Consider the following 14,635-nt stretch of genomic DNA (forward strand, 5'->3'; position numbering starts at 1 on the left):
CTGATTTTGTTTGGCCAAGTAGAAGAGGATCAAGCCACAATACTTAAGAGAATCCTGGATAGTTTCTGTGTTTTTTTGAGACATAAGATCAATGCTAATAAAACTAATATCTGTTTCTTAGATGGAGTAAGTGAGAATATAAGGGATAGATTTTGTAGTCTTCTTAGCTTTCGAAAAGTCTAAAATCTTGGGAAATATATGGGTGTGCCCTTTTTCCATGACAGAGTAACAAATAACACTTTGCGATTTGTTGTTGAAAAGGTTCAGAGCAAGTTGTAATGTTGGGATGAACGGTCGTTATCTCTTACTGGTAAGGCCACTCTGGCTCAACCGGTCATTTTGGTAATTCCCAGTTACTTCATGTAGTCAATGATGATACCCGAAGGTTTGTATGAGGAAATTGAACGTATGGTACATCAATTTGTTTGGGGAACTTCGAGTAGTGATAAGAAAATGGCTCGGTTAGCTAGGAAGATGTTTGTCAACCTAAAGATCGTGGAGGCCTTGGTTTTCAAAAGCTTCAAGATCATTACACGTTTTTTATAATGAAGTTGGGGTTCAAAATTGTGACAGATTCTAAAGCTCTCTAGATCCAGATTCTCCGAGCTAAATATGGGGTTGCCAAAGGTCTGTCCGACTCATTATCGTGCAATAGATGTTCTATTTTGTGGACAACCCTTACAAAGGTATGGCCCTTTTATTCGTGAGAATCTGCTTTGGTTAGTGTAAGATGGGAAAAGTGTCATATGTTGGCAGGACCCGTGAGTACCAGGTGTGGGACCTCTTGTTCATATGGTTCCCGGTCACATGTATCTTGACTTGGATTGTGCTTTGAATGATATGGTTCTTTGGTAATGGCATTTGGAATCTAGATTTGTTTTTACTTTAGTTGCTTGAGGTGATAATTCGTAAGATTACACGGGTTTCCCCAGCGCATTTGGCAGCAGGTACTAATAGAATTATATGGGGAGGTACCTCGATAGGCTCTTTTTCTATTAAAAACGCTTATGGAAAATTTCGAGAATTGTATTGGAAACAGAAGTAAGATGTGTGGCACTTTCTTGGGAAGTTTCAAGGACCCCAAAGGGTTAGATTCTTAATTTGGCTTGTGTTCATGTAGAGGTTGATGACTAATGTGGAGAGATTTCGTCAAGGTCTTGAGCATAGTTTAGTGTGTGGGGTTTGTGGACACATTTCAGAAGACATACTGCATGCTATCAAGGACTGTAATGCTGCGTGAAACATTTGGAATCTTTTAATTCCCACTAATCAACAAGACATTTTTTATTCTAAAAATTTGCAGGACTGGCTCACCTCAAACTTGTAGAACTTTCATAATTTTTGTTTTGGTGAGGTTGATTGGCAGTGTTTCTTTGGGATTATTATTTGGCTTATTTGGAAGAATCGTAATCTCTTCATATTCTAGGTTATTTCTTAGAGTAATGCTGAGTCCATCAAAGTTTCATATAGCTGGGCCAAGCAGTTTGCCTATTCTGGTAGAAACCTAACATGTTCAACTTAGATTATGCCTTTTTGCACACAGTTGGTTGGGAATTGGGCGTGTTTATATACTGATGGTTCTGTCATACATGAGAGTAATTCTGCTCTGCAGAGGGAATTGTGAGAAATAGAAATGGGAAGTGGATTTTTGGTTTTAATAGATTCTTAGGGAGCTGTTCTGTGTTTGAGGCCGAACTTTGGGGAATCTTGGATGGTTTGAGCATTTTAATTAAACAGGGTTATGATCACATGATTATTCAGACTAATAGTCTTGAAGTAGCTACAATTTTTCAAAAGAGACCTACAGGAAAACCTAAATCGGCATTGATAAGGAGGATTTTTTAGTTGTTGACACAGTTTAGTCATTGAAGTATTTTGTATATTTCTAAAGAAGGCAATCAGGAGTCTGACAGGCTAGTCAAGCTAACACATGGGGAAGCCACGAGGTGCTAATTTAATGTTTGTAATCCATATTTTGTTTTTAATCTACAAATTCACCAAAAAGAATTACATATTACCTTTTAAATTATATTAGATAATTTACTTTAAATATTATTTTTAATAATAAAATTATTTTTATTTCGGTTAATTATAATTGTTTTCATATTTTTATTTGTTTGTTAGTACAAATTTGTTAGTAAAACATTGCGAATCTGTTCATTATAACCAACCTAATATAATAACTTTCAAATCCAAACTTTTTAAATTTATTTTAATAATTGACCTCTCAATTTATTATAATAATTTGGCTTAATATAATATTTTGTTCTTGAATTTTACATTTTTCTTAATTTGGTACTTAAACTTAACACTTTTTCTTAAATTAGTATTTAATCTTTTGGAGTTTAATTTGGTACTTGAACTTGACTCTTTTACTTAATTTGGTACTTAATCTTTTTTTTGTTCAATTTGATACTTATCAAATGTTTTACAAATTACTCCAACATACTAAAAAGTTTCTTTTATGAGGTAGCAAAAATAATCAATTGATGACCGATATGTGGCAGATGATATGATATCTTTTGTATTTTCTATGTTCAACTACTTTTAATTTTATTTATTTATTTAATTATTTTATTAATTGAAAATAATGAATTTCTTTTAATTTGGGTTTTAATTTTTTCTTATTTAATACTAATTAGTTAAGCATAACTCAATAAATTTTTGTTAAACATGAATTTCCTTTAATACTGAAATATTTTTATAGCATAAAAAAATTAGCGCGTTAGTATTTTACATAATTTCTATAAAATTTAATAAATTTAGGTAAAAAAATACCAAATTTTGTATCAAATTAGGTAAAGAAAATGCAGATACCAAATTAAGTAAAAAGTCAAATTCAGATATTAAATATTGTATTAATCCTAATAAATTTAATATAATATTTTCAAATTTCATAATAAAACATATATTTTATATACTATATCATAGATTTTTTTATGTTAAAATTAAGTTTATATTATTTTTTAAAATAATTATATTAATGAGTTATGGGTTATTTACTGTTATTCACGTACTAAAAAAAGCTTGAATTGGAATAAATAAGATGCTGAGTTATGCAAATTAGTTAGAATAATCTATATTATAGATATAAAATCAAATGTAAGCATAAGAAACGTGTTCAGCAGAATAATAGTGAAAAGAAAACAAAAACCAAAGCCAAGTACAACTAGTCTACTACCCTTTCTTTTTTTTTTTTTGGACAATTAAAGTCTACTACTTCTCAGGCTTAAGCGCAGTATTTTTTCTCAATCTAAAAAAAGCTGGCCTTGAGTTTTAGCTGTTACCGTTGGCTTATGCATAGTTCGAAAGAAAAGTATACTGACAACCTGCAAAAACAAAACAGAATCTCTTGTATCTGTGTTTGAAGTTAGAGTTGTTCAAGGCAAAACCAACTTTGGGTTTTTGAACTGATTATCTTAGACTCAGTTCTGCTTAAAAGGGTAGGTCTGTTAAATATTTTTTTACTTCGGCTTCCATTTGTTCTTGGTGATAGATGATCCTGTGGTCGAAATTCAGGTTGACCCCACCTTTGGGAGTCTTCTTTTTGCTGTTATGAATGTTCAGGAAGAAAAAGAGTAATAATTGGATGTCCTTTTAATCATTTTTTTTTGCTTAACTATGTATGTGATCTATCCCTGGTGCTGCTCTGTTCTTCATTCGGTTGCTGGGTTTCACTTTTACTGAATGTTTCTTCATTTTTGGTATATAGATGATGTCTCCAAGACTTAACTTCTGGTCTATTTTTTTAGCCTCCTTAGTGCGGGGTTTAAACTTTGAAGTTGTGCCACTTAATCTGAGATTTGTAATTTCTTTTCAGCCTTTGGAGATCCTCTCAGTTCCAAGATATTATATTTTGGTTAGATATCGGGTATCGGATTTGTCTTTTTCTGTTGCTTATCGTGATTAATATTTCTGGTTTCAATTGGTTTGCAGGATTTTGGTGGCGGCTTCTAATTCTCAGTCGGCTTTTTCATGGATTTCAAGTGAAGATTAGATTTGAAGTGCTGGGTTCATTTCCTGCAAAATAAAATTGGGATTTTCAAATTGAGTTGTATCGGCATCAATCCAGCGGATACTGAGCAAGCTCTAAGTACTTGTTCATAGCTTGAGAATTTATATTGATTCAGTATGGAAATGACTTCAAGAATTGAGATGGATGAAGATAATGACAACAGGGGAAGCATGTGGGATTTGGATCAGAAGCTTGATCAGCCAATGGATGAGGAGGCCGGGAGGCTTAGAAACATGTACAAGGAGAAGGTATGTTTCAATTGTTATTTTCCATTTTGAATTCCTCTCTGTTTATGTCTTTCTTGTCTACATACAAGGTTTGTTTTGCAGCTAATTGAAATAAAGTAGCTCTTGATTCATGTTAATCCGACATTACCATTTTAGGGAAGCTGATTTTAGAGCCCTTTCTTTGGATCAAATTTTAGTTCCCAACTCTCACTCTTCTATGCATTTCAAGTGTTTGTCTGAGATGAGATAAATGCAGTCTAGTGTGTATGAACTTCAATTTGCTTTAAATAAATGGGTTTTAATGAGATTATTTGTAGTTTCTGATATGGTTTCAATTCCCTATAGAAATCCTCCGCATTATTGCTTCTGCGGCTTGCATTCCAAAGTCTTGGAGTGGTTTATGGTGACTTGGGCACTTCTCCCCTTTATGTTTTCTACAATACATTTCCTGGTAAAATTGAAGACCCAGAGGATGTTGTTGGAGCTCTTTCATTGATTATATACTCCCTTACTCTTATACCGCTCCTCAAGTATGTGTTTGTTGTGTGTAAAGCAAATGACAATGGTCAAGGTGAGCTGATATCCGTGGATGGGGATATGTATGTTATAATTTAATCTGAGACATGATTTTGATAAACAAAATACTTCTTGATGCATCACAGCATGCAGGACCATAGGCTTTAACAATTATTTCTTTCTTTCTTTATCCAAGTGCACTTCAATGCTACTAACACTAAATTCATATACTTATCTTTAATTGCTGAGAATGGATCTTTCCCTTTCTGATGTTCACGAGGCACCATTGGAGTCACACTCATCCTTGTTGTCATGCAGGTGGGACATTTGCTCTATATTCATTGCTCTGTAGACATGCGAAAATAAAAACCATTCCTAATCAACACAGGACTGATGAGGAGCTAACAACTTATAGTCGTTCTACATTTCACGAACAATCATTTGCTGCTAAAACAAAGAGATGGCTGGAGAGACATGTTTCAAGGAAGAATGCGCTTCTTATTCTTGTCCTGGTTGGTACATGTATGGTCATTGGTGATGGAATACTCACGCCGGCAATATCAGGTATTTTGTTTATACTCTCTCATGCTTGAACTCCAATGACTAGATAAAAGGATCAATATACCTGACGTTTCTTGTTGTCTTTTTCCTGTTTGTTTCATGCCCAAAAAGAATTAAAAAAGAAAAAATCTCTACATACATTGACCCAGTTTTTATAAGAAAGTCGATGGAATTTTACTTACTGCATTATTTTATTTGTCAATTGTTCTTAATTTGTAGCATGAAGGTCTTCCTATATTCTGAAAACTGATTATGCATTTTTTATCAAACCCATCAGATGAAAATTTTCTTATCCACTTGATCTGTTACTTTTTAGTGGTACCGTTTGGAGAATAGATGGAAGAATTACATTTCAGAATTTTACTCTGTTAAGGTCTCCATTATGGTTGATATTAAAAATTTTGATACACAGAATAGGTGTGCCTTTTGGAGATATACATATGACCAATCTAGTTGAGTGAAATGACATGGACTGTCTTGCCTGCTGTTCTAACAGAAAAATATTTATTTAAAATCCAAGGATAGCTCAACTCTGATCAAGTTTTTTCTTAAATGCAAAAAGTTAATGGAGTCCTAATTTATATCTGATAAGTTTTCAGAGACTAATACATTTTACATGAGCAAGCTCATAGAGAACCATGAATTTTGGCAAACACCTTCTGAACTCATCCTCAATGTTCCCTTCCACTATTTCTTGAAAAATGCCGTTTGTCTATCTAATTTGGAAATATTTACTTTGATACTTATTACTTAATGCCAAAACTTGGAAGACTTGCTTATTGAGGCTACCATGCCTACTAAAGCTGAGATAAAAGTATATATTCCGGATGTCATTAACCGCCTGCATTACCATTTATTACCATTGTTTTTTTTATCAGTATTATATTTTTAAACCAATTTTACTGTATGGAAGTTGTGTAAAATATTGTTGATATGCTAATGTCAGCACACGACTTTGTCTGCTATCTTTGGCAGTTCTTTCAGCCGCTGGGGGCATCAAAGTGGACCATCCAGGCATGAGCAATGGTATCTCCTTACTGTTCTTTGAACTCATTCTACAATATTTAGCCACCCTTTTATAATGCCACTATTTATTTTCTTTGTCCATTATGCAGGTGTTGTTGTGGTTGTGGCTGTTGTAATATTAGTAGGTTTATTTAGCTTGCAGCACTATGGTACAGATAAAGTTAGCTGGCTCTTTGCCCCAATTGTGCTTGTTTGGTTTCTTGTAATTGGAGGCATTGGCATTTATAATATTTGGAAGTACGACAGCAGTGTTTTGAAAGCATTTTCACCTGTATACATCTACCGGTATTTTAGAAGGGGAGGGAAAGATGGATGGACCTCCCTGGGGGGTATTATGCTTAGCATCACAGGTAAACTTACTATCATATCTCTATATCCCAATTATTTTCTTTATCAATTTTAAGCTCATAAACTTGCAGCAAAGCTGGTGACATTATTTTGATGACTAATGAATCATTACAGGTACAGAGGCACTTTTTGCAGATCTATCTCATTTTCCAGTTGCAGCTGTGCAACTTGCTTTTACTGTAGTTGTATTTCCTTGCCTTCTCCTAGCGTATTCTGGACAAGCAGCCTACCTTATGAGTAACAGGGACCATGTGGTCGATGCATTTTATCACTCTATCCCTGGTTTGTTCTTATATCTATTTTATGGTCATTATAAATCCGTCTGATATGGTACTCAATTGTCTCGTTAATGTGGTAAATGTCTATTTGCAGATTCTAATTGCTTGTTTAAAATGCAGAGAGCATATATTGGCCGGTTTTCATTATTGCTACTGCTGCCGCTATAGTTGCAAGTCAGGCTACAATAACAGCAACCTTTTCAATTATCAAACAAGCCCTTGCACTTGGTTGTTTTCCTAGAGTGAAGGTTGTACATACATCAAAGAAGTTCCTTGGCCAGATATATGTTCCAGATATTAATTGGATCCTCATGATCCTTTGCATTGCTGTTACTGCTGGATTCAAGAACCAAAACCAAATTGGAAATGCTTATGGTAAGTTCATCCCTGCTTACTTTTATCAAAGTTTCTTAATGCATTTTAGCTTCTTGGGTAAACTTGTGGGATCATTTCAATTTATGTATGTTGTACCTGAGAAAGAGTTGCCCTCAATTGTATAATAATTTATATTACTGCAGGGACAGCTGTGGTGATTGTCATGTTGGTAACCACGTTACTTATGACTTTAATCATGATTTTGGTTTGGCGATGTCATTGGATTCTTGTCCTCCTCTTCACTGGCTTGTCCTTGGTTGTAGAGTGCACATACTTTTCTGCTGTACTCTTCAAGGTTGATCAAGGTGGGTGGGTTCCTCTTGTTATTGCTGCAGCCTTTTTGCTCATAATGTATGTTTGGCATTATGGTACACTGAAGCGGTATGAGTTTGAGATGCATAGTAAGGTTTCAATGGCATGGATTCTTGGGCTCGGCCCTAGTTTAGGGCTCGTTCGAGTTCCTGGAATTGGATTAGTATACACTGAATTAGCAAGTGGTGTGCCTCACATTTTCTCCCACTTCATAACTAACCTACCTGCGATTCATTCTGTTGTTGTTTTCGTCTGTGTGAAATACCTTCCTGTCTACACTGTTCCAGAAGAAGAAAGATTCCTTGTAAAACGGATTGGACCGAAGAATTTCCACATGTTTCGCTGTGTTGCTAGGTATGGCTACAAAGACCTTCACAAGAAAGATGATGAGTTTGAGAAAAAGCTATTTGATAGCCTCTTCTTATTTGTGCGGCTCGAGTCAATGATGGAAGGGTGTTCGGATTCGGATGAATATAGCTTGTATGGGCAGCAAACGGAGCGGTCAAGAGAAGGTCTGTTGAACAACAATGGCAATGGCAACACAATTACTTCCTATGCAGATACCACAATTTCATCAGTGGATTCAATTGTGCCCGCGAAATCTCCAATGCATGGGAGCATGACGGTGAGATCGTCGGAGCACGTAAGCAGCCAGACGGAGACAGATGAGTTAGAATTTTTGAATAGCTGTAGGGATGCTGGGGTGGTACACATTCTGGGGAACACAGTGGTGAGGGCAAGAAGAGAATCAAGATTTTACAAGAAAATAGCAATCGATTATGTATATGCATTTCTTAGGAAGATATGTAGGGAGCATAGTGTGATATTCAATGTTCCTCATGAGAGTCTGTTGAACGTAGGGCAGGTATTTTATGTGTAAGTGTAAGTGTAAGTGCAAGTGCTTATTTTTGCTGATTTAATAATAAATAAAAAAAGGAGTAAATTACATTTTAATCTATTCACTCCACTCCACCCCAAGTAGATTTCATTGAAATCCTTTCTTAGTAGGCAGTTGTTACAAATCCAAGTATTTTGATGTCAACTCAAATAAACCTCAAAATTGGATTTTAATTTTCATGAGAGTTATCTTCTGACCCAGGTTTTAGAAAATTCTGAAAGATTTGTTTTCACAAAAATGTTCAGATTTTTGAAAAGAAGAAAAACAATTTCTTAAATATTTTGAATTTTTTAGAAATTAAGTGTATGTGTTAGAAAATTTAAGTTATAAAATTGTTTGATATATCACTTAAAATTAATTACGGAATATAGTTAGATTTACTTATTATTTTTTACATTTTCTATAGAAAATTATCAAACATGTGTACAAAATTAAATTATTGAAAATATTAATTTTCAATTGATTTATTTTTCAATGGTCAATCAAACAAGACTTAATACTTTAACAAAATTTTCAAATGTGGTACCTATAGTTTCAACTTGTCTAATGTGGTACTTATACTTTTATTCCGCAACTCAGTATCTCACTTAAGCAGTGTTAATTCCTAACACAAATTGACATGTGGACCAATGGAGGAGTGCCACATGGCACTATTTGTCAGAAAAAGTTCAAAATGAGGGACCTACAAATAATTATACTTTTTTTTAAATTTAACATTTATTTTCCTTTTTTTAATTTAATTACAAAACGAAGCATTCATTTAATAACCCAATTAAGGGTTCCTTTGGATTCATCGCACATACAGTGTGTTGGAATCTTTCGTATAATTTTGTCTCGGTTTTTAATCTCATTGCACCACAGTTATTTGGATAGCTGTTTGGGACACTTGCAGTGGCACAAACGTGCTGCACTGGATACAGATATCTTGACTAGTGCTAAAAGCTCCAGTCCACTTAGTTAGCTTTCTAAAATACAAAGCAAATTTAATAACGGTGCGTTTGGATGAGCGGTGCGTTTATCTGCCGTTAGTGTAAAAACAGAAGTGACGGTGAGATTAGATACTGTTGTGATATATTAGTGTAAGACATAAAGTAAGCTAAATGTACCGCACCGCATTGCACACACAAATTTGGATTCATGTGGTCAGATTATAATGTGAAAAAACAACTTATATTAGTAGATAATTTAAACAGTCCAAAGTCTAACCAAAACTAAGTAAATCGATTGAAAAATTATTATGTCGTCTATCAAGTCCAATTGATGAAATGTCTTGTCTTGGATATCAAAGCGAATTACTTTCAAAAGATAGAGACCTAGACTTTATTGTCTGAATTGACAATCGGACAAGACCCAAGTTGAATTTATCCTATATCTTTATTAATTTATTCATTTGTGACGTTTATAGTGTGACATACCATAGTCCTGAGTAGATGATGGACTTTTTATGCGTGACATATACTTTAATGTAAATAAAATTCTGAGTTCAAATAAATAAGGAATCGAAAACTTGTGCACTAGGTATACGACTTTTGCATGATGTGGCATCATCCCACAACAATGAAACTCATAACCTACTAAAGGATAAAATATATCCTCTTATTGCTATTACATGATTGATGAAAAAAAAGAACATGACCACTAGTCATTAGTCATTAGTCATAAGACATAATTTAATTACTATATGTTAGTAATTGACTTTCAGAGATATAATGGAAACCATGAGATAAAATAGGATCATACTAGGAGAATGAATTTTATTTAAAGCGATTAAGGATATCCTATTAGGGTAATACACTTATGATAAGGTCATTAGATGAGCACTTAAAAAAATAGCTTTCATAATGGTATATAATAAAAGACAAGTCAGTCATGGTACTATAGTGGAATGAATTCATAATTAAATAAGTTGCAATTAATAGGTGAAGAGTCGTAACTTAATTAAAATTATTTGATCTCTAATTATATATGTCCAATTAGTCATTACGCTAACTTGAGATAACTCGAAATGGATTGCATATAGAATTGATGGATTGTGGAATGAATGAAATCGATAAGTATAAATAGCATGTATCATTATCCATAGTGAATGTGTTTTCTCACTAAATATAACAAAATATTTAAAAATTAATTTAATTTCATCAAATTATTATTTAATTAATTGTAATTAAATAATTAAAATTGGAAGTGAAAATTAAATTAATTAGGCGTCATATATTTGTTAAATAAGGCAATTAAATTAATTGTCTCATCGATTTTAATATAGCATAGTAATCATGACTTAAATACAATTAGATTTGGGTTGAGAAATTTATTTATTCAAGTTAATTAATTAAATTAATTAACTGATTCATATTTTGGGTAATATAAAATATTTAATGGATTAGATAAATTATAAGTGTTGGATAACACAAATAGGCTTGGTTACTTGATAGGGGCGGCAAACCCTAGTATTTTACTAAGGATGCCGCGACCCCTTGTATTCCACTTCTACTAGAATATTGTATTTTCCATTAAAATATTTTTTTAATTAAACCTTATTCGAAAGATCTCTTGTATCGTTTCTCTGTAAAAAGGAATTCTATGAGTTAACCTATGGACATGCATAATATACACTTTTTGAGCATTGATATTCTGTTGAAAAAATAGTGACAATTTATTTTAGAGAATAAACTCTATTTTTCGCAAGAAAACTCATAGTTTTCGGTTAATAGAGAGAATTAACTTTGTAAATTTTCATTCTGTGTATTGGTTTGATTCGTTTGAGCCCACATCCAAAGTGATTCGAGGTTTGAAGATAGCAGAAAAGATCGATCGGTTGAAACTCGGGAAATGACGTAGATTGCATTCGCAAAAATCACAAGTATAATTTCAGTTAAAGATTATTACAATAAATATCACAAAGGGCTAAACCGATTTTTCAACAATTGAAATCAGACTATTAATTTGAGATACGAAGTGACATTCTTAGATTATATATATGTTTTGGATTATTATATATGTGAATGAATGCATGAAATATTTTATATATTTTTGGTTATGAAGTAATTTTATCGAATGTTGTGATTTCTAGAAATTAGATCGGTTGTAATTTAGGATTTTCCATAAATTTTGGGTTTATAATTAAATCGGGGACTGTCATCTTCCCGAAAGTTATTTTTTAATTTTATTTTTGTAAAATTTAATTTTTAATCTTATTTTATTTTGTAAACTTAAAAAAATTCATGTAAGCCGAAAATAAACTAGAAATTTTTGTAAGCTAATTTTTTTACCGAATCAGAGAAATTAAGTGATCGACGATGTGACCGAAACCAAGCGAGACAACACAAACCTAATGGAACCAATGGCGGAGACGATCGACTGGTTGAAAGCCTGGAAACAACCTAGATCACCTTCATACAAAGCATAGGTATAATTTTGGTTAAATTTTATATATAAATATCACAAAATGTTTCATTTTAAGAAAAATTTTAAACTTCTGTTGTGCCAAAAAATACTATTTTCCAAACCATTTTTTTCAAATATTATTATCAAAGCTAGGTTGTGCTACATTTATAATATAAACCGATATTAAATTTTCAGTCTTTCTCTTATTGTTTGACTAAATTGAGATAAGAAGTGTCATTTTTAGATTGCACCTAAGTTCAAGGACTAAAAGAGACAAAAAATTAAATAGAGGGTTAAAATAACTCTTTTGTAAAGTTGCAGGGGCAAACTAGACCTGATCATGGGTCAGGCCATCCGCCCAAGCTCGAAGGCCCGCTTGAAAAGTGGGAGGGTTTGGGCAAAAATACAGGCCCGAAAAATGGGCTTGTACAAAAAATAAAGCCCATTTTCTAAATAGGCTAGCCTCGAGTAAGATTATTTGGTCCGACTCGAATTTGCCTAAATTTTTCACTGTTATTTTGTTGTTGTTTGTTGCAATTTTGCTATTATATTGCTACTATTTTGTTGTTATTGTTTGGATATTGCATAACTTTTGTTTTCTTATTAATTCTAGTACTATTTTAGAGGCATTTGTTTGTTAAGTTGCAACTATCTTAGTGTTATTTAAGTATAAAGACTTTTTTGAATGTATTTTCAATTTGCTGTGAAACATTTATTTGAATGTTTTTAGTGTATTTTGATGTATTATATTTATATAAATTTGTTTTTATATAAAGAAATTAATGTGGGTCGGGCCAAGTCGGGCTTGGCAAAATTTTTAGCCCATTTTTTGGGTTAGGTTGAGCCCGAGCTTAAAAACGGGCCTAAAATTTTACATTGGCCCAATCCGAACCCAGCCCGACCCATGATTAGGTTTCGGACAAATAATTCATTATGTCTTTTATTTACTTGTTTATTTAATTAGGCTATAAGCTAGAGTTTCTAAAGATTCCTTTAGGAGATCACAAATTGATGGATATAAATATGGTAAACTATACCCAAGGTCACTCTAAAATAGGAAAAATCCTATTTTAGTCACTTTAATTTTTTCTCAATTTAGTCTTTCTAATTAAGATAAATTTTCAAATTAGTTATTACTATTAAACATTTTGTTACTCCATGTTATAAGAAACAGAGAAAAAAAAATTATATGAGAATAGAAGGGGGAGAAATTACTTGTATTTCATCTTTTAAGTTAGTGTGTTTATAGATAAATCTATATAGTCTAAATAAGAAAAAAATAAATTAAAACCCTAAAATCAATCCTAAGAATATGTAACACTCTCCCTCAAGTTGGAGCATAGATATTGGTCATGCCCAGCTTGTTACATAGATAGTCAACCCTATTCCCATTAAGTGCCTTTGTGAACATATCAACAACTTGGTCTCATGTCTTTACATAACCCATGAAAATTGACTTATCCAAAATTTTCTCTCGAATAAAGTGACAATCAATGTCAATATGTTTGATTCTTTCATGATAAACCAGATTTGAGGCGATATGAAGAGCTGCTTGATTATCGCATAAGAGCTTTCTTAGTGACGAATGCTCTAACCTAATTTCAATTAACAGATGTTGTATACACATGATTTCACACGTGGAATTGTGCTATAGCGTTATACTTTAATTCTGCACTAGATCAAGATACAACATTTTGCTTCTTACTCTTCCATGATAGTAAGTTTTCACCAACAAAAACTGATCGCCTCCCGAGGTGCGAATGTCGAGAGTGTAAATATTGCAATTAAGGGTCCGTTTGTTTGCCAGGAAAATATTTTCTGGAAAATGTTTTCCTGGTTTTCCAATGTTTGTTTGACTGAAAACATTTTCCATTTGGAAAATGTTTTCCAAGACATAGGTAAAATGCCTTACATTTTAGGGAAAATGTCTTACGGGTTTCATTTCTGTAAGACATTTTTTGGTTTCTCCTTCATCCAGGTAAAAGTCTTTCTCCTTTTTCTGTTCTTCATTCCTTTTCCTTCTCCCATTCTTCATCTTCTAGTCCGTCGCATATCTTCTCTTCTCAGGCTACTGTTTCGTCTCTTTCTCTCTTTCTCAAGCAAATCTCATTCCTCTTCGATGGGTTTTGGCTTAAGGTATGGCATAAAGCTCTTTTTTTTTTCTTCTTGTTCTTTACTTGTCCATATTTTAACAGATTTATGCCTGAAATTTTATGCCTTTCTTTGTTTCTTTAGCTAGGCAAGAAACTTGAATGATTTTGGGATTCCCGAGCTCAAATTTTTAAAAAAGAGAAATACTGGAAACAAGCTTGAAATTGAAACCGATCGATTTCAAAAATCTCTAATTTTTGTTCTTTTCGTTGTTGATCTCTCTTCAGATTCATCTTCTTGTTGCGGTTCTGCAAGATTCTGTTGTTGTTTCAGGTAATTCTTTTATTTTTGAATCAAATTTCTGTTAGATTTTTCTGCTGTTGATTCAATGAATTTTTAGTCAAAATGAGTTGAAATTGATTGAAACTATTTCTAAAATATGATAACCAAAAAAAAAAAAAAGGACTTTTCTTTTTGGCTGATTAAACCGGTTACTTTTGGTTCATTGAATGGATGATGGATGTATGTCTTCTTGTATGTATATAAACCAAAGCTTTAGTTTGATCGAGGGATAAAAGTAAGATTTTAATTACTGGATATTTTT

General features: G+C 32.8%; 1 protein-coding gene across 5 annotated transcripts; it reads left to right on the forward strand.

The window, feature by feature from the left end:
• The first annotated feature begins 3,090 nt into the window (after positions 1-3,090).
• On the forward strand, positions 3,091-8,612 carry LOC108479535 (potassium transporter 10-like). Of its 5 annotated transcripts, XM_017782204.2 has the most exons (10): positions 3,565-3,704; positions 3,821-3,859; positions 3,937-4,263; positions 4,588-4,813; positions 5,077-5,322; positions 6,295-6,345; positions 6,435-6,695; positions 6,808-6,975; positions 7,092-7,346; positions 7,490-8,612. In XM_017782204.2, exons 3-10 carry the CDS (start codon positions 4,132-4,134, stop codon positions 8,536-8,538), a joined length of 2,388 nt encoding a protein of 795 aa, XP_017637693.1. In that variant the 5' UTR covers positions 3,565-3,704; positions 3,821-3,859; positions 3,937-4,131; the 3' UTR covers positions 8,539-8,612. The 5 variants fall into 5 exon arrangements, with proteins under 5 accessions (XP_017637691.1, XP_052879029.1, XP_052879028.1 ...); XM_017782202.2 differs by lacking the exons at positions 3,565-3,704; positions 3,821-3,859 and adding an exon at positions 3,091-3,443; XM_053023069.1 differs by lacking the exon at positions 3,821-3,859 and having other exon boundaries at positions 3,495-3,623.
• Positions 8,613-14,635: the final 6,023 nt, after the last annotated feature.

This window comes from Gossypium arboreum, chromosome 12 (genome assembly GCF_025698485.1).
Source record: "Gossypium arboreum isolate Shixiya-1 chromosome 12, ASM2569848v2, whole genome shotgun sequence".
Lineage (NCBI taxonomy): Eukaryota > Viridiplantae > Streptophyta > Magnoliopsida > Malvales > Malvaceae > Gossypium > Gossypium arboreum.

Coding starts and splice junctions, on each gene's coding strand:
- LOC108479535 (XM_017782202.2), top strand. CDS start 4,132: ATGGAAATGACTTCAAGAATTGAGATGGATGAAGATAATGACAACAGG. Junction 4,264..4,587: donor GAAACATGTACAAGGAGAAG/GTATGTTTCAAT, acceptor AATTCCCTATAG/AAATCCTCCGCATTATTGCT. Junction 7,347..7,489: donor CCAAATTGGAAATGCTTATG/GTAAGTTCATCC, acceptor ATATTACTGCAG/GGACAGCTGTGGTGATTGTC.